Source organism: Xyrauchen texanus, chromosome 48 (genome assembly GCF_025860055.1).
Source record: "Xyrauchen texanus isolate HMW12.3.18 chromosome 48, RBS_HiC_50CHRs, whole genome shotgun sequence".
Lineage (NCBI taxonomy): Eukaryota > Metazoa > Chordata > Actinopteri > Cypriniformes > Catostomidae > Xyrauchen > Xyrauchen texanus.
This window is the reverse complement of record NC_068323.1, coordinates 11,538,893-11,557,577: the sequence shown is the minus strand read 5'-3', so window position 1 is coordinate 11,557,577 and position 18,685 is coordinate 11,538,893. Positions and strand designations below refer to the sequence as shown.

Below are 18,685 nucleotides of genomic sequence, written 5' to 3'. Positions count from 1 at the left end.
TTAATGACCACCATAACAATTAATAATAATAATAAAGTCCACAAATTATCTTTCAGATCCCATGGCTGAGTTTGGAATGGCATACTGCCCATACTACTTCTGCAACATTTGTCTATGGCAGAAATAGTAAGAGTACTATGGTAGGATGCAAATCCGTACTGGCCCACATGTCAATCCATTTGACATTGTTCAGACACTCCTAAACCAACATCGCCACCTGCTTGTACTGAACTATTTTGCAATCCATTTATAGGCAATGGAATAAAAAAAGCTCAATTCTTCACATCAGAACAAAATCTACAATGTCCTACCCTTTACCTTTTTGAAGATAACACACTACAGTTCACTGGTAACTACAAAGCAAACTATAACCAGAGGGCAAAACAAACTGTCAGGGAGAAGTGGTGTGACTGGATATCATTAAACCTAAAAACCAGTTTGTGTATTGCACATGCATATACTCTTATATATAGTTCCAAATCTTAAGGAATACTAAGAACAAATAAAAAACTTTAGATGTATATTTGTAACAGAGCTCTTAAAAACAGAATCAATTAGTTACACAACTCAATCAATGCAAAACATGCACCAAAATAACATTCCATAAACACCAATGTAAATTTTGTCTTACATGAATTTTACAAATCGTTTAAAGAAGAAAAAATTAACCCTGAAAAAGATACTACAGAATAACTAACAATCACTTTTTCAAGCTTACTGAGGAAAATGTGAAAAAGTCAATCAAAAGCTTCCAGTCAATGTGAAAGATTTTCTACACACTCAAAAGAAAGAAATCTACTGAGCATCACAAAGAACAGCATCACATTAAAACATTGATGCCACATTACTACATTGTGAGAAAGCAAAAAAAAAAATATATATATATATATATATATATATATATCAAAAAAGCATACATGGCAACAGTGGCAGCTACTTTTATTCTGCCTGCAGTCAGATCCATAGATGTTTTTTATTTTGTCCAGCTGACTTTGGGAATGTCATAATGCTCCGTTAATTTGTCCAGATGTCTGTTGAAATCCTGTAATGCAAAAAAGAAAACTGCTGTGACTATTGCACCCTTCGAGTGGAGTCGGAAATATAGAAATTACGAGTTCCGAGCACATGAATGATCAAGTCATATTTACAAGTGTGAAACTCTGAATTCTATTTGATACCAGAGTTGCGATGTTGGAAGGAGCATGTCAAAATATAAGATGATGGTAACCAATGATTTTCCAAAATAATTTCAACTTCTCTACTTTATTTAAATAATATTATATTAACGTGCTATATATATACACACATGACAGTCAACTAAGGACCCTCACTTCTCGGTTTGTTTTAAGCAAACTGATAATTTGTTAGATACCATGCAATAAAAAATCATATATGATGTGTGGTGATACAGGTTTATTCACTGGTACAACAGATACAGAGATTTACCATGATTAATTGTGTATTTGATTAATTTAGGCTTCTTCTGTATGTTCCCAATTGAATGCATGATGAATGCCCAATTTAACAAAAATGTCAAAATTATAAGTCTTCACCTTTAGTATGAGCACAGGCTTACCTCAACTCTTCTCTTGTGTGTTTTGGAGGCCTTCTTCAAAATTCTCTCCATTTGCTAATATTAAAGAAAATAAAATCGATAAGAGAATAAAGAACAAATACATCACTTTACAATCAATAGGATGTTTAACAGCAATTGAAAATACATCTTTAAACATATAATATAAAATAACAAAATCAATGCCATAAATACCCTTTTCTCTTGTAATTTGTCAAATGCCATCTGAGCTGGTGTTCTCTTGTCAACATATCCTTTCTTAGTTCCCTCTTCATTTTGAGTGGTCAACACCTGCTGCTCTAAATGTTTCCTTTCCTGCTCCTTCTTCTTCTTTCTAGTAAAAAAAACGCATTTCAGTCAACATTTTTATATTGTGTAACACAAATTAACAACAACAACGAGCTAGCATAACAGCTAACTGTACAGTTGACGATTTTTCCACCACAAAGACATACAAATTAATTTAAAATACATAGGAATGCAAGAATATAACAAAATACATACTTTTTACTTGCCAACGAGACTCCTTTTAGCTTTAAAGCGCCTTTCTGGACAGACACATACTCAGACATGTTTGCTTCTCTGCGTCGACTGGTTTCCGTCTAACTGAAGACATAACAAATTATCCTTTGTTTTACTGCCATCTAGCGGACTGGAATGACACTTTTCGATTAATAACGTGCATTTAATTTGCTACTATTTTACCATCTATACACTCCTTGTTCAAATTGAGTTGAACTGTACATTTGGAAAGGATTTTTGAAATGTTTAGAAAAGCGCTCTTGCAACTAGTAACGCTTGAGCCAACCGGGCTCCATCTTGGATCAAAGTGCGCATGCGCGTTGAAGCTTCTCCCGAAAGTACGGCTTACACGTATATCCGGAAAGCATGGTGGATGACGAGAAAGGGCACAATGGCACTATTTAATGTACTGCATTCTTTCAAGAGGTTAAACTTGCCTTCTCTTAATGCCTATAACGAGTGTTGTATGAGTGCTTTTCTAATCCAGTATCGTTGTTATGCAAAGAAAGTAGGTAAGTTTTGAAGCTGTATCCATAGATGTCAACATTAGCCTACAACATCTGACCTTGCCAAGTGTATTACATTTTATGTAATTTAAAAAATGTATTTGATTGAGCTATATTACATTTAGTACAGTTTTTGCCAACATTCCTCATTTAATACATAATGTATAGAATACATATATGAACAAGGGTGTTACTGTCAAACACAAATTAGGAATTTCATGCTACACAAAATCTAAATCAAAAAGATTTCTAAAATGCACAAAGTAATGTTTTACAATAGTATATTTAAAATATAATAGTATTATAAAAACTAAGTAGCTCCACTTCATTTGGAAATGTCTGGAATATTGTTGTTTTTCTTGCCTTTTTTAGCAATCAAAGGGAAAGGGAAAGGAATGGTAAAGGAAGTTATTAAGGGCCCAGAACTTTGTAAGGATCCAGTGAAACTTTGCACTCATGCAGTTGGAGTCAACATTTTCAAACAGGGAGAGGACCCACCACTTAAACCCAAGGATGAGTATCCAGAATGGTATGAATGGTTATTTTACTATGTGCTTTATTAATGCGTTTATTGTCCCATTTAATTTGCTGAATCGAAATGCTTGTAACCCAAGTTGTATATTTTGCTACATTCTTTCAGGCTATTTCAATTGGACCTTGGTCCACCCAAAAAAATCAATGAACTGGATCCAGACAGTTGGGAATACTGGAAGCATTTACGGAAGGAGCATATTTGGAGACATAATAAACTGCATAAAGGCAAAAAGATGTAAAGGGTTTGGACAGAGTCATGCTTTCCTAGCAGGCACAGTGGACATTACCTGAGCCACAGGTCACATTCTGTTAGTTAGTTGACTGGACTACTGATACCGAGAGTTTCATAGTTCTTGAAGCCCAGTCCCTTTGCCAATTTACAGATTAAATCAGTACTGGCAAAGATAAACAAACTTGAAAAAAAAAAAATTGGGGACTTTGGTTCTGCTGTACCCAAGGACCAAGTGGCTATATTTTTGCTACTGTGTGTATTTAAGAGTTTTGTTGTCATTCTGTGTATTACTATTAATGTCATTATGTGTATTGTCTCACTTCAGTCACATAAAAAAATAAACTTCAACATTATCAATTAGCCATATCTAAGAAGTGTACTGTGTTGTGCATATTTTGGAAGAAAGCTTGACACTTGTAAAAAAACAAACAAGTCAAAGTTTTAAAACTTTTAAAGCTGATGTAATTTCTGCGACACTAGCACCACCAGATTTGCAAGAATAAACTATTTTCTAAACAGCTTTTTGAAAACCATTAGTCAAATAAAGAGTTTGCACTTAACTCGCGCTATTGGTTGAGTAACGTTGTTGGGGTGGGTCTAAGCAAGTCGTTCAAAACAGAAATGTGTATAGTGCCACAGAGACAAAGTGTTTACAGTTTTTGACCAATGAAAGGCTTTCTATCTATCTATCTATCTATCTATCTATCTATCTATCTATCTATCTATCTATCTATCTATCTATCTATCTATCGATCTATATACAGTTGAAGTCAGAAGTGTCATACACTTAGGTACCTAATTTTTTAACCACTCCACAGATTTAATATTGGCAGACTATTGTTTTGGCAAGTTGTCTAGAACATTTTTCCAAAAATTGTTTACAGATAGATTGTTTAACTTTTAATTTAATATATCACAATTCCAGTGGGTCAGAATTTTACATTCTCAAAGTTAACTGTACCTGTAAGCAGCTTGGAAAATTCCTTTAGGCAATTAGACAATTACCTTCTGATAGGAGGTATACTGAATTGGAGGTGTTCCTGTGGATGTATGTTAAGGCCTACCTTCAAACTCAGTGCCTCTTTTTCTTGACATCATGGGAAAATCAAAAGTAATCAGCCAAGACCTCAGAAAAAAATAGTGGACCTCAAGTTTGGTTCATCATTGGGAGCAATTTCCAAACACCTGAAGGTACCATGTTTATCTGTATAAACAATAGTATGCAAGTATAAACACCATGGGACCACGCAGCCATCATACCTTTCAGGAAGGAGAAGCATCCTAGTCCGTCTCCTAGTGATGAACGTAGTTTGGTGCGAAAAGTGCAAATCAATCCCAGAACAACAGCAAAGGACCTTGTGAGGATGCTGGAGGAAACAGGAAGACAAGTATCTATATCCACAGTAAAACGAGTCCTATATCAACATATCCTGAAAGGCTGCTCAGCCAGGAAGAAACCACTACTCCAAAATCACCATAAAAAAGCCAGACTACAGTTTGCAAGTGCACATCGGGACAAAGATCTTACTTTTTGGAGAAATATCTTCTAGTATAATGAAACAAAAATGTAACTGTTTGGCCATAATTACCATTGTTATGTTTGGAGGAAAAAGGGTGAGGCTTGCAAACCAAAGAACACCATCCCAACCGTGAAGCATGGGAGTGGCAGTATTATGTTGTGGGGGTGCTTTGCTGCAGGAGGGACGGGTGCACCTAACGAAATAGATAGCATCATGGGGAAGAAAATAATGTGGATATGTTGAAGCAATATCTCAAGACATCAGCCAGGAAGTTAAAGCGCGATCGCAAATGGGTCTTCCAAATGTAGAAAGACCCCAACCATACCTCCAAATTTGTGGCAAAATGGTTTAAGGACAACAAAGTCAAGGTGTTGAGTGGCCAACACAAAGCCCTGACTTCAATCTGATAGAACATTTGTGGTCAGAACTGAAAAAGCGTGTGTGAGCAAGGAGGCCTACAAAACTCAGTTACACCAGTTCTGTCTGGAGGAATGGGCCAAAATTCCAGCAACTTATTGTGAGAAGCTTGCGGAAGGCTACTCAAAATGATTGACCCAAGTTAAAGAATTTAAAGGCAATGCTACAAAATATTAACAAAGTGCATGTATACTTCTGACCCACTGGGAATGTGATGAATGAAATTAAATCTGAAATAAATAATTCACTCTACCATTATTCCAACATCTCACAGTATTCAAATAAAGTAGTGAGCCTAACTGACCTAAGACAGGGAATGTTTTTTTTTTTTTTACCATTAAATGTCAGGAATTGTGAAAAACTGAGTTTAAACGTATTTGGCAGAGGTATGTAAACTTCTGACTTCAACTCTCTCTCTCTCTCTCTCTCTCTCTCTCTCTCTCTCTCTCTCTCTCTCTCTCTCAAGTCAAACCCAAACATGCCAAATGACAGAGATGATGATGACGCTTCCTGCTATGGGTCGAGAGAAGGTGAAAGTAAAAAGCTCGTGATTCGCGCGTGGGGGGTGTACATGCAAATGGATGTTAGAAAGAGGAACTACAAGCTAAAAAAAGGAAAGAAACTGCTTTGGATGTTTACTCGTACTGATTTGCGGATTTTTTAAAGGTAGAAACACGCACAACCAATCCAGATTCAAAGCATAAGATAAACAGATGTTTAGGATCTGATTGATTGATTGTGTATGTGTAAATCAAAGTTAATACGCTGATTCTGTATCAGGCGTCACTAGCGTCTCAAGATTGTAACCTACATTTTACGAAGCAGGGATAAACGTACTTCACAGAGCCCAAGTTACCGTATTACAGGTAAATGCACATTTGTTTTTGCCCGTATAAACTGTTGGAATTAAGATATTTCCGTTTTTACATGTTTGGTTTACTTAACAAATAAATCGAACAGTGTATTACTATGTAATGTATATTATCGCAGTAATCGATATCGAGCTTCTCTGATTCATAAGTGGCAATGATGTGATGCGTAGTGAACTTAAATGTTTAACGGCTATAAACTTCACAACGCACGCTGCTACCGTTAATGCGAAAATATTCATTTCCGCATTTCTCTATGAATTTGATGGCTTTTCATTGTTTATACACAGGAACAAAGTCAAGCTTTGAACAAGTGGAAGGACAGATTTTTAGTGGTATTGGAGATTAAATTAATTTTAATATTAATGTTTTGTTTTTAGCTACTTATTTTATATATATATATATATATATATATATATATATATATATATATATATATATATATATATATATATATATATATATATATTACAATTGCAGTACTCAATGTGTCTAATTATAGAATAAGACTGAAGGTTAATAGATTGGTAACACTCTACAGTTTGTAAACTTTTTCATGCTATGTTGGTAACGTTATACCTAGTTAATGCAAAAGGTATCACGATGACCGATATTTTATATTACAGACTTTATTAATCTCTTTAACAATGATTTTTTTTTCATTGTTAGTTCATAATGGATTAACTAATGTTAATATACTGTAACTTTATACAACTTAGTTTAAAAGATGTACAAGTAGGCTATAGGTTGACAGTAACAATAAGTAAGATTAAGTACTGAAAAACTTTTGCCCATTGATAGTTCATGCTAATTAACAGTTAACAACTAGGCTTACACTAAACTAAAATGAACAAACAAAATAAACCAATTTTATCAAATACAAGCTTATTAACACTGTAAAGTGTTACAGATTTGTGTGATTTAAATATTTTGAAATGTAAGTGTAAGTTTAATAGTCATAATCATAATCATTATGTTAATAGCAATAGTTTGTTTGTTCTAGATAATTAAGGCAATCTGTATGCATTAGCGAAATCATTGCACAAATATTATTTGATAAGTTAACACATGTCTTTCCGAAATGCTTGAAGATACTGGCCCAAACATATGCGATGGTCTGCCAGTGAAAGAACAGTTGGTTCATTTATTTTTCTTACCCTTGCAACTGGCTCTAAATTTCTAATGCTAGTTCACTTGTTTGCTTGTAGATTGGTAACAATTCATCCAACCTTTTTCTTTCCCAATTCATGCTATTAACCAGTAACAGTTTACTTAAAAAAATAAATAAAAGAAAAACCCAACTGAAAGTTGTGATCTGGGTTAATAGGCTAGACACATCTTCTGCTTTGTGGTATACCATGATTTTGAATTCAGTCAATTCTCAGGAATATTCGAATATGGTGTTACAGGAACAACATATTAGTTAGGAAATTCTGATGAATAGTTAGGCTATTGGAAATCCCTTGAAGGAAGTATGATCAGTTGCTTAAAAAGAATCTTGGCGTCACTAGGATCAACCTCTACAGACCCTGGTGCCCTTTCAAAAGCCGCGTGGGAGGGCGAATGGAACATGGCTTTTACGGACGAACAATGGGGCCGTGCTCAGGCTATGGTTCATTCTTCTTCTATATGCGCCCGTCATGGTCTAATCCAGTGTAAGATCCTTCATAGAGTTCATTACACAAATGCAAAATTGTCTAAAATATACCCTATTGTCCGAGACACATGTAGCAGGTGTAACCAGTCCCCTGCCAATCATACGCATATGTTCTGGTCCTGCCCTAAGCTGACAACTTTTTGGATGAACGTTTTTGACACCTTGAGTAGAGCCTATGGACACAATATTCCTCCCAGCCCTTTGTCAGCCATTTTTGGCATTTCCCCAGACACTGACCTCCCTATTGTTTTGGAGCGGGCCCTGGCATTTACATCATTGCTAGCTCGAAGGCTGATTCTGCTCAACTGGAAGCTTCCCCGCCCCCCCACACATGATCGTTGCATTAAAGAAGTGCTTGACAATCTGAGGTTGGAGAAGCTCAGATCCTCTTTGAAAGGTGCTACCTCAACATTTATGTGGAACCCTTTCCTGGGGCTGGTTGACTCTCTCAACCTGTCCCCTGATTTGGAGGTTTGAGACCCTATATTTTATTTTTAACTTTTCACTGACCTAATTATCTAAGTATTATTATTATTTATTTATTTATTCATTTATATTTATTATTATTATTATTATTATATTATATATAATATATTATATATATTATATATAAGTACAATCATACAACTTGTATTTGAAAAGGTAAATGATGTAACCCATTTTTCCCATTAAGACATCTTTTTGCAAATTGACGCAAAAAGTATTTTTTAACATCAGATATACAGTATCTCTGCTGTTACATCAATCCAGTCGTTTAAAGTCAGTCTTTCTTGTTGTAGCCATTTCTGTGTAATAGCTTTTTTACTGGACGCTAACAGTATGCCCATCAGATATTTGTCTACGGATATTAAATCAAGACCCAAATAGCCGAAATAAAGTGCTTTGCTTTGTTGGTGGATGTCTGTTCTAAAAATATTCTCAAAGGGTATCCGTATGTCCTCCCAATATTTTTGAACATTTGGGCATTGCCAGAAAATATGGTAGTGGTGAGCCTCTAAACATCCAATTTCTCCAACGTCTTGAGAGGGTTTTATTATATGTGGCTGGTTGTTGTGATATTTCTATAAAACATCACAACAACCAGCCACATATATTAAAACCCTCTCAAGACGTTGGAGAAACTGGATGTTTAGAGGCTCACCACTACCAAAGTTTTCCAACAAAATTCTCATCCATATCAGTGATTTAGTAGAGCTCCACTGAAATTTCCAAATGGTAGTCCATTTCTCATCCGTGATTTCCATTGCACTTTCTTTTTTCATTGCACGGTCCTTTGATCTCACCTTAAAACTCAAGGTGAAAGAGCTTTTGCGGTGGCAGCCCCTAGACTTTGGAACAAGCTTCCATTGGCCATGAAATCATCTCCGTCTCTAGTGTCTTTCCAGGGGGCCTTAAAAACGTATTTATTTTCCCTAGCTTTTAATTATTTATATTATTAATTGTACTATGTCAGTTTCTGTTATACTGTCTTTGTTGAATACTGTTTAAAATGCTTGTTGTATTCTTCAGCTGTATGTATGTGATTTTATTTTTTTGTAACTCTATGTACAGCACTTTGGTACCCAGTGCGGTTTATGAAAGGTGGAGTCTTCTCCATCTTTTCTTAAGAAATGTTGTTGAATATGTCTGTGTAAAGATCTTATATTTTACTCCAGATATATATGCTTTTATTAATAAATCTATCAATGGTTTACCGTCCTCTTCATTATATCTTTCAATTCCTGGTCATAAAAATGTCTTATCTGGAGTCTTGTTTTTCAAGGGAAAATGTTTTAATTATTGATTGAAAGCTTAAAATTTCACCCTGTTCTATTGTAGTGCAATATGTGGTGATACCACTTTAAATCTATTATCCATTTTATTCGGGTCATATGCTATCCACTTAAGTGTTTTAATCTGCCTTGATAGCTCATTTTCTTTTATTAAAGAATCTTGGCTTTTCCATATAAAATAGTCCGAATGGCAAGAGAAAGTGTGCTCGTACATCACCAATATATTCAAAATAAAAGCATTTACTTGTGATTACTGGTTAAAATTAATACGTTTTGACAAAATGTACAGTAGTTACTCTGTAGTTGCTATAAATAAAATGGCAAGGTTGCCCCACTAGGGAAATTGAATGACCTGTGATGAATTTCAGTATAGATTATTTTGGACAGAAGTTGTTCTGTGACTCAAAGTAGCTTAATATAAGGATGCGGGTCACATATATCGTATACAGTATATGCTATTTAATATTTAGGACGCCATCTCTGTTCAGCAATACATTTAAATAAGCATCTTGTTATAGTTTTTTTTTTTTTTTTTTTTTTTCAGAAAATCTTTCACTGAGTTATGGAGGACATGAATTTGGGTGTGGGGACCCTTAACGAGGCAGTATTAAACAGACTTGGTTACATGCTGGATAATTTAGAGATTGGTTGGAAACAGCTGGCTAAGGCAGTGGCTGAGAAGCCACAGTTCTCTTGTAGGTAAGTCCATTATAGACTAACGTACAGAACTAAATAATACTGGGCTTAGTTATGACAATTTCACTGTAAGAAAATTGCCTTTTTTACAGTGACAGAGATTTGACTGACTGCTCAATCAAAGTGCTAAGTCCTAATGGCAGCCCTGGACGATCCCTGCTTGCCCTGCTTGCCGATAGAGGCTGTACCCTGGCTTTCCTGCTTCAGTGCCTAAGGAAAATTGAGCACAGAGAGGCTGTTGGGTTTCTCACTACACAAGGTAACCTAATATACATATAGACACTGGCAGCCAGAAGTTTGGAATAATGTACAGATTTAGCTGTTTCGGAAGGAAATTGGTAATTTAATTCAACGTAGTGGCATTCAACTGATCATAATACATATAGTCACATATATCACATATAGTCAGGACATTACTGATGTAAAAAACAGCACCATCACTATTTGAAAAAGTAATTTTTGATCAAACCAAGGTAGGCCCCATTTCCAGCAGCCATCACTCCAACACCTTATCCTTGAGTAATCATTCTATCTAAAAATATCATTCTATATTTTTCCCCCCTGCTGGGAATCTATTTCCACCAGCTTACTAAAATAGATGATGCTGTAGGTTTTTAGGCTCAAGTTGAGGTTGTACTTTTGGTTTGTAAGGTTGTAGAATGTGATTCATAAAATGCGTGTACAATGGTGTTAATTTTTCCTTTTCATTTTTGAAAAGTAATGGAGCAAATTGCCATCACACTGCAGCCACAGAGTCACCAGGTACCAGAGGGAAGTCCATTGATTCTCAGCTGCAAGGCAGTCGGACCTCTGGAGCTCACCTACCAGTGGTTCAATGGCAAAGATGAGGTCAGTTAACTACCAAACCTACTGATTTGAAGTCACAAGGGGCTGTTCAGACAAAACATGTGTGGCAGACAAGCCTCTTGTTCATCGGGAAAGGAGGAAGCAGGAACTGAATTAGCAATCAAAAAGACTTTAGTTCAACATAAAACACTGAACTGAAACAACAAAATTGCACACACAAAACACTGCTGCGTGTCCCTCTCTCTCTCTCTCTCTAGCATCCCCGGTTCCTCCTTTTATCTCTCTCCTGCTGATTGGCCAACTCAGCGCTGGGCGTGAATCCTCTCTGCCCGGCCACGCCCTCCTCCTCGTCACAACGTGTTTTGCGCTGATAAAGCTAGGCGCAGTGTAACGAGTATAAGAGAATGCTGGTGTCTCGAGACACATTTTAAAAAATTTAAGGTCTTTTTAATTTGACAGTGACTAAAAGACATGGCATTCCTGCACGAGATACAGAAAAAACCGCAAGACCCATGCACAATGGTCAAAAGACGTTCATCTAGCATTGGTTTACGTAGAAAAACAATTGAAAAATACTGCAGACAGATGCAAGAACTTGTTTTGCTGTGAACGACCCCTAAGACTGTCATCCTTTTGAACCATTCTCTAAACAGAGTAATTCTTCACGTTTTCGGTAGGTGCCTGGAGGCAATGTCCCAGAGCTGCTCCTGAAATATGTAGGCCCAGCACAGCAGGGGCACTACATCTGTCGTGTAAGTTTTGGAGACAAGTACATCTTCTCCAAATGGGCACATGTATGTCTACTGAGGGCTGGAGGTGCAAGTGCAGGCATGTGAAGATTTGTCTCTAAGCTGAATCAGAAGTTTATTAATCTTCATTTGCCACACATAATTTGTGTCTTTGTCTTTGAACATCTGTTTGCAGGCCCTAGTGGTAGCTACTTCCCATCATCATCTAGTGGGCTATACATAACTCAGCAACCCAGGGCTCAAGCATTGGAGGAGGGAGATACTCTCTATTTTGAAATTGCAGCTCAGGCCAACCCATCTCCTCAGTTCCAGTGGTATCATAACAGACAGCCAATGCCAAAGTACACTAGAAGCTTCTTAAAGGTGGTTAACACCCTAGTCTAAAGCCCAAAGTATACTTCGATCAGACGTGAATGCTTATGCATCTGCATAAAGGACGTGAGATGCAAATCTCGTCATCAGCAGAGTGCTCTGAATGCGGGATGCCCGATTTTTCTAACCCGCATCATTAAACATGCAGAATGCACATGCTCCTTGAATTATTTGCACAAATTATTGGGTCCACAAGGTGGCAACACTCACATTTGAGCTGTCGCTGTCACAAAGAAGCGCTAGAAAATTTAATCGCTGGTAAAAACATGAGACGAAGTTAAAAGCAACAATAGTAGATGTCACATCAAGAACACATGTGTGAGGAGGTCAGGAGATATGTCTGAAAGAATATAAAGACATCTTTATGGATCAAAACTCCTAATAGTCTGGTGTCTTATAGCAGTTGTAACATGCATGCGGCAATCGCCTGTGTATGCGCGTACAGTCATATGGAGTATACTTTGACAGGCTTGTGTTCGACTATACACAGACACTGAGCGTTTGCGTCAGAATCGAAGTATACTTTGGCCTTAATTCAGTCATAGCTCATTGTAGTTTATGTTTATTTTGGTTTAAGTGTCACAGTTGGTGAATGCTTAGAATAATTCATGAAGCATAATGGGTTGCACAAATTTGGTACTAATAAATAGTTTTATTTAGCTGTACAGTTTACTCACATGGGCAACTGTATGGGCTTGTCCACAGATTCCATGCGTTACCACAGCTGACAGAGGTACATACATGTGCAGGGTTTACAACCTTTATCATGAAATGTGGAGTGATCAGGTCCAAGTTAACATAGGTAAGTTGCTTGAGACCAAATGATCCACAGATGTTCCCTTCAAGTCAACATGAAATCAAAATGGACTGTATTTACTTTATTAATACATGTTGTTGGTCTTATTGTGAACAATTCATTGGTGCATGTTATTCCAACTGCATCACAATGTCTGAACTTACCTCTGAACCTTTTTTCGACAACTCCATTCCAACAGTCTAACACATAGACCACTTTTCCCAATCCAATTAATTCTGGATCGATAAAAGTACTGTTGTTGATTGTCCTGTTTCACTCGGAAATGAATCACATTATGGAAGTAAAATGGGTTGAGAGAACATAGTTTCATGTTAACTTCAAACACACTTGTTTTATGGTTCTGTAATGCTGATCTTTTCAATCCCGCCCTGTTTTCGCTCAGGTCCTGGTTCCTTTTCTGATGTCTCTTGGGAAACGACTGAAGTAGGTAAGTATTATCTATTTGAGAAATTGTAAATGTAATATTTTAGTAATTATAACATTTTCATTTACGATATCTAATTACAATGTTTCATTATCATTCATAAGCACCTGTACTTCACAGATACTCCTGATGCACCTTCAAAGCAATTGGGTGATTGTTGTGGTATGTATTACACCGTGTTTGTTTTTGTGATTAAGGGATCTGCTGAACAAATCTTGTCATTCTGCATTATAAAAACATTCTTATTCACTTTACGAATTTATAGCCACTGATAAGGTGGCCTTGCTTATGGGGAATATGAACTACCTGCATCACCGGCAACTGAGAGCACCCATGGCGGATGTGTATGAGTTGACTAACCTTCTACGCCAGCTAGACTTTAAAGTTGTCTCTCTGCTGGACCTCAACTGGCAGGAGATGCACAGTGCTGTTACTGAGTTCCTGTTGCTGTTGGATCGAGGTGTTTATGGTTAGTTCCTTGTTACATCAGTGGGATTATTCATTATTAAAATGAATTCAGTATCGGAAAATACTGTCGAGCTGTTTACTCATGACATCAATTTATAGGTCAACACAGAAGTCTAAAGCCAGAAAGTTATTTTACATAAGATCGTCTGCGCAGATATGAGCATTTGGCCAATGCTCTTGCCGGCTGAACATACTTACCATGCATTCTTGCATTACTGTTGTGGAATCAAACCTCAGGCCAATAGAGAGGCAAATATTGCCTCCTAATGGAAAACTTCATTTCTGACTGTGGAATTTACCTTGCTGGCTTAGCAATATTCTCCTCTATCTGTTGCTCCACCATGACAGTGGTTACCTTGAAAGAGAAGACTCACTGTAGAAGCGGACAGTTCAGACTAATGTCTGCTATAGCGCCCCATGTTGCAATGGTGAGAATGTAACGTACATTTTGGAATGCAACAATGCACGAAATCGAGTGTTCGTAGCTAGAAGCATCTGCATTTATACAGAGAATTTCCAATGGGTTCTTAGAAAGATTTTCGATTTATGAGCTAAATAAGGTCAGGGGTTAAATTTATTTAAAGAGAATCACGTTTTGTGAAAATGTGAAATGGTTCCATAATTGTGCAAAATGTACAGATTAAATTAGATTCCATTCAAAAGAGGGTCATCTGCAGATGTTTGATCCCTAATGCATTCTTTTGTATGTCTACCTTTTCTAGGGCTATTGTATTTTGCTGGTCATGGCTATGAGAACTATGGGAACAGTTTCATGGTACCCATTGATGCTCCAACCTCTTATACCTCAAAGCACTGTCTCTGTGTGCAGGATGTGTTACAACGCATGCAAGAACGGCAGACAGGACTTAACGTCTTTCTGTTGGACATGTGTCGCAAACGGTTTGACTCATAGTGCAAACAATTCTGTAAGATTATTGTGATTAATTTTACACAAAATGTACAGGTATTCTTACTGCAGTCATGTTGTTCATACAGAAACCCAAATGATGACAGCATCACACAGACTGGCCCCTTGAAAGTTACCGCAAACATAGTGTTTGGCTATGCAACGTGAGTGTCATATAATCATGCCATGTATTTACTGACATGTATTTACATGGCATGTATTTACTGAGATTATGTTTACAGTTGCTTCATTTTGGATACAGGTGTGTTGATGCCGAAGCATTTGAAGTTAACAAAGATGACCTCTCTAACGGAATCTTTATGAGCTTCCTCAAGAAGAGACTGATGAATGCAGAGAAGGTCACGGTCTTACTTGACAAAGTAGCAGAAGGTTTGGGGATACATTTCTCAACTCTCCACTTGTTGTCCATTTCATTGTTGGTATTGGTGTAAAGTCATTTGAGCTAAGAGATATTGAAGGTTGATTTCACCTAAAAGTGTAACATTGTGTGGGTCTGTGTGCCATTGCAGACATGGGAAGATGTAATATCACTCGAGGCCGGCAGGCTCTGGAACTGCGCAGTAATCTTTCGGAGCGCCGTGCTTTGACTGACCGCATCCAAGCCCCAGCCTGCCCAGTTACAGCATCAACACGCAATTTACAGTGGGCTATTGCACATGGTAAGGTGCTTTAATTATAAAATCACTTCTCAGGATTATTCACATGTTTGTAATTCTTTTCCTGGGGCACTGCAGAGTACTTAATGTACAAACACTGTGGATAAAATGCAGAATAAGATGACATTAATGATTTTTGTTTAATTCGTACCAGTCCTACCAGACAGCCACTGTCTTGAGTTTGAATGTGGCGTGAAGGTACAGCTGGGTTTTGCTGCAGAGTTCTCCAATATCATGATAATCTACACTCGGATATTGGAGACTCCTAAAGACATTGTGTCCTGCTATGCCCAACATTCTGACTTCACTGAGGTAAATTGTCTATCTTGTAGATCCGAGAGTTGAGTTGAGATTGTCTAAAGAAAATATTCTGTGCATGTATGATTAACTGCTGACTCCTCGATACGATTCATTGTCTTTTGGTAAGACTAGTAGTTGAACTTGATGCACAGTTTTTTAAGATGATAAACACAAGATTTTTGATTCATTTGTATACAGAAAATTTGCTCTTATCATCGCTGTTTTTTATATATTAATTCAGGGCCCTGAAGTACACCTGAAGCACAGCAATCAGGAGAGTCTCCAGGAGGCTGGCAGTTTACTACTTACCATGGATGATCTACAGCCTCTGGAACAGCCTCGGCTCTTCACTCGTATTAGTGCCCTGCAAAGGCTCAAGGTATTGCAACTCTGGTTCTGTCTGTTAAAATGTAAAAATAAGTCAATGAAATAGTCATATTTATCAACCACTATTCTGAATATTAGGAGAAACATCAATATCTCCCTCAATGTTTATGATGGTGATAGCACTGCTTTATACTACGATGGCATTTTAGTGCCATATTAAAATATTTAGAGATTTTAAGAATAAAGTTATAATATTACAGGAATAATTTTTTTTTTTATTTTGAGAAAAATCTCATTGTAGGTATTTTACAAGAAAAAAGAATGAAGTCGTAACATTCCTAAATGGTTTGTACCTCACGCAATATTAAAATGTTTAATCTCCTAATTTTACTATTTTATTATCATATTATGACTTTATTCTAAAAACATTACCTACTAAGGACCTACTAAGTAGTGGGAATTGGGCATTCCAAATTGTGAGAAAAGGGGATACAATCAAATAAATAAAAATAAAAACATTACTACTTTAATTTCATATAATGGTACAACTTTATTCTCACAAAATTATGACTTTATTCTCGTAATGCTACAAATTTAATCTCACAATGCTATGACTTTATTTTTATAATATTACAACTTTAATCCCATTATGATACAACTTTATTTTTATAATACAACGTTAATCCAGTAATGGTCATTTTATTCTTGTAATGCTGCAATTTTTATCTCATATTATTACTTTATTCTCAAAGCATTACTAATTTAATCTCAAATAATGCTACAGCTTTATAATATTATTACTTAAATCTCATGGTGTGACGATTTTAATCTCACAATGTTAAGACTTTATTCTTGTAATGTTACAACTTCAATCCAGTAATGCTACAATTTTATTCTAAAAATATTAATATTTTTATCCCATAATGCCTCAACTTTGTACTTGCAATTTAAAACTTTAATTTCATAATGGTGGGATTTTATTCTTTATTTTTTTTATTCATGATTTTATTGTATTTATTACTTTATTCTAAAAACATTAGTCTTTAATGTCATATAATGCTCTAACATTATTTTCTTAATTATTACTATTTTTAAATATGACAACTTTATTCTTTTAATATTACAGCTTCATGCAACGTGCCTAGAAACTCTAATAGAATGTCTGACTTGCTTTTTTTCCTCACAGATGGAGCTCACTTTTACTGTGTGTCTACACTACAAGTATGCTAATCTGGATGAAGAGTTAGTGGAGGAGCAAAAGGTGTCTGTAGGCAAACCTCTTGTGTCAAAACTTAACCTGCATGAGCCAAGACTCCCCCGCTCTTTCTCAGAAACTTCCTCATTAGACCTACAAATGTCCAGCATGCTGGAGTCTTCATCCTTCAGCGAAGACTTCAGAGCTAACCTGCCCGGTTTATACCCTTCCTCCATTGGGTCTGCCTCCACAAACTGGTCTTATAATCAGAGGCCAAGTGAATCAACCTCAAGCTCTGGCTTAAAGAATGAACCTGAGGAAAACATAAGCCCAGAGTTCCTTGAGTCCGAAGAACCTCTTGTCATCAAGAGTTTGCCTAGTGCTGCCTCTGAGGAGCTCCCCTTTAAATTTACCAACTTGCCAAATTCTATTTAGTGGGAAAGTGTTCCAATTCAAAGCTGTACAAAAGTCTTAGAAACTTTTCGCATTAAAAACTTGACAATAGGACACATTCATTTCAGCCAAAATATGGGAAATGCTAGTTAATATGGGACAGTTGGCAACCCCGTTTACAAATATGTATTTTAATGCCTTTGTACAGTAATTGAGAAAATTGGTGTACTTGCAGTCTACCCAAGCTATTTTATTGGGTTTTGTATTGTTTGTCTGCCAGTGCATAAAGTGACCTTATTTGGTTTTTCATAAAAATACACCACAAATGGTCCATGTAATTTTGTGATGACTGTATTGCATGGCAGCTCTGCCATCATTGGTGTGTGAATGGGTGAATGAGATGCAGCGTAAAGCGTTTTGAATACAGCTAAGGTTAAAAAGGCGCTATATAAGTGCAGACCATTTACCAAAGCCCACAAAACCCCTCTGAAATAAGCCAACAGACCAGCTTGACCAGGCTGGGAGACCAACTAAGACCAGCAACCACTTTAGGCTGGTATGAGATTTTTTTTTCAGAAGAGAAAGGTTATCTTGAATAATATATGCTACTCAGAAAATGTGTACATTAAACACATCAATAGTCCTTACAAAAATCAAGAGTTTATGGCAAATTTGCCGCAAACTTGCCACAAATTCGCCACTGATCATTTTCACATGCAAATGAGCTTTGTGCTAAATAGTCCATTGTCACCAAAGGTTTGCTGCAGGGTCACCACCAATGGTGAAGAGTTGCAAACTTTTGGGGAGAATCACAAGCTAATTTGCATGTGAAAATAACGAGTGGCAAATTTGTGGCAAATTCGTGGCTAGTTTGACAGAACTATAGCTTTTTTGTAAGGGTACTCTCACATTTTAGAAATATACATGACAAAATATAATCAGCGATGCTTT

General features: G+C 36.5%; 3 protein-coding genes across 4 annotated transcripts; 2 read left to right on the top strand and 1 right to left on the bottom strand.

The window, feature by feature from the left end:
* Positions 1 to 507: 507 nt before the first annotated feature.
* On the bottom strand, positions 508 to 2,265 carry fam32a (family with sequence similarity 32 member A). Its single transcript, XM_052122069.1, has 4 exons — positions 2,078 to 2,265; positions 1,769 to 1,907; positions 1,577 to 1,630; positions 508 to 1,042 (listed from the first exon to the last, which is right to left on the bottom strand). The coding sequence occupies exons 1-4, from the start codon at positions 2,143 to 2,145 to the stop codon at positions 974 to 976; spliced, it is 330 nt and encodes a 109-aa protein (XP_051978029.1). The 5' UTR covers positions 2,146 to 2,265; the 3' UTR covers positions 508 to 973.
* A 177-nt stretch (positions 2,266 to 2,442) lies between these two features.
* mrpl54 (mitochondrial ribosomal protein L54) lies at positions 2,443 to 3,848 on the top strand. Its single transcript, XM_052122328.1, has 3 exons — positions 2,443 to 2,607; positions 2,974 to 3,130; positions 3,242 to 3,848. Exons 1-3 carry the CDS (start codon positions 2,469 to 2,471, stop codon positions 3,372 to 3,374), a joined length of 429 nt encoding a protein of 142 aa, XP_051978288.1. The 5' UTR covers positions 2,443 to 2,468; the 3' UTR covers positions 3,375 to 3,848.
* Positions 3,849 to 5,834: 1,986 nt separating this feature from the next.
* malt2 (MALT paracaspase 2) lies at positions 5,835 to 18,059 on the top strand. Of its 2 annotated transcripts, XM_052121990.1 has the most exons (18): positions 5,898 to 5,970; positions 6,085 to 6,170; positions 10,147 to 10,301; positions 10,391 to 10,557; positions 11,017 to 11,147; positions 11,783 to 11,933; positions 12,030 to 12,217; positions 12,932 to 13,028; positions 13,426 to 13,470; positions 13,588 to 13,629; positions 13,733 to 13,936; positions 14,658 to 14,835; positions 14,932 to 15,006; positions 15,105 to 15,232; positions 15,373 to 15,522; positions 15,674 to 15,831; positions 16,061 to 16,198; positions 17,333 to 18,059. In XM_052121990.1, the coding sequence occupies exons 3-18, from the start codon at positions 10,165 to 10,167 to the stop codon at positions 17,774 to 17,776; spliced, it is 2,433 nt and encodes an 810-aa protein (XP_051977950.1). In that variant the 5' UTR covers positions 5,898 to 5,970; positions 6,085 to 6,170; positions 10,147 to 10,164; the 3' UTR covers positions 17,777 to 18,059. The 2 variants fall into 2 exon arrangements, with proteins under 2 accessions (XP_051977949.1, XP_051977950.1); XM_052121989.1 differs by having other exon boundaries at positions 5,835 to 6,170.
* Positions 18,060 to 18,685: the final 626 nt, after the last annotated feature.

Coding starts and splice junctions, on each gene's coding strand:
- fam32a (XM_052122069.1), bottom strand. CDS start 2,145: ATGTCTGAGTATGTGTCTGTCCAGAAAGGCGCTTTAAAGCTAAAAGGA. Junction 1,908..2,077: donor GTCTCGTTGGCAAGTAAAAA/GTATGTATTTTG, acceptor TTTTTTTACTAG/AAAGAAGAAGAAGGAGCAGG. Junction 1,631..1,768: donor ACAAATTACAAGAGAAAAGG/GTATTTATGGCA, acceptor CTTTAATATTAG/CAAATGGAGAGAATTTTGAA.
- mrpl54 (XM_052122328.1), top strand. CDS start 2,469: ATGACGAGAAAGGGCACAATGGCACTATTTAATGTACTGCATTCTTTC. Junction 2,608..2,973: donor TTGTTATGCAAAGAAAGTAG/GTAAGTTTTGAA, acceptor TGCCTTTTTTAG/CAATCAAAGGGAAAGGGAAA. Junction 3,131..3,241: donor AAGGATGAGTATCCAGAATG/GTATGAATGGTT, acceptor ACATTCTTTCAG/GCTATTTCAATTGGACCTTG.
- malt2 (XM_052121989.1), top strand. CDS start 10,165: ATGGAGGACATGAATTTGGGTGTGGGGACCCTTAACGAGGCAGTATTA. Junction 10,302..10,390: donor AAGCCACAGTTCTCTTGTAG/GTAAGTCCATTA, acceptor CCTTTTTTACAG/TGACAGAGATTTGACTGACT. Junction 15,233..15,372: donor ACTTGACAAAGTAGCAGAAG/GTTTGGGGATAC, acceptor GTGCCATTGCAG/ACATGGGAAGATGTAATATC.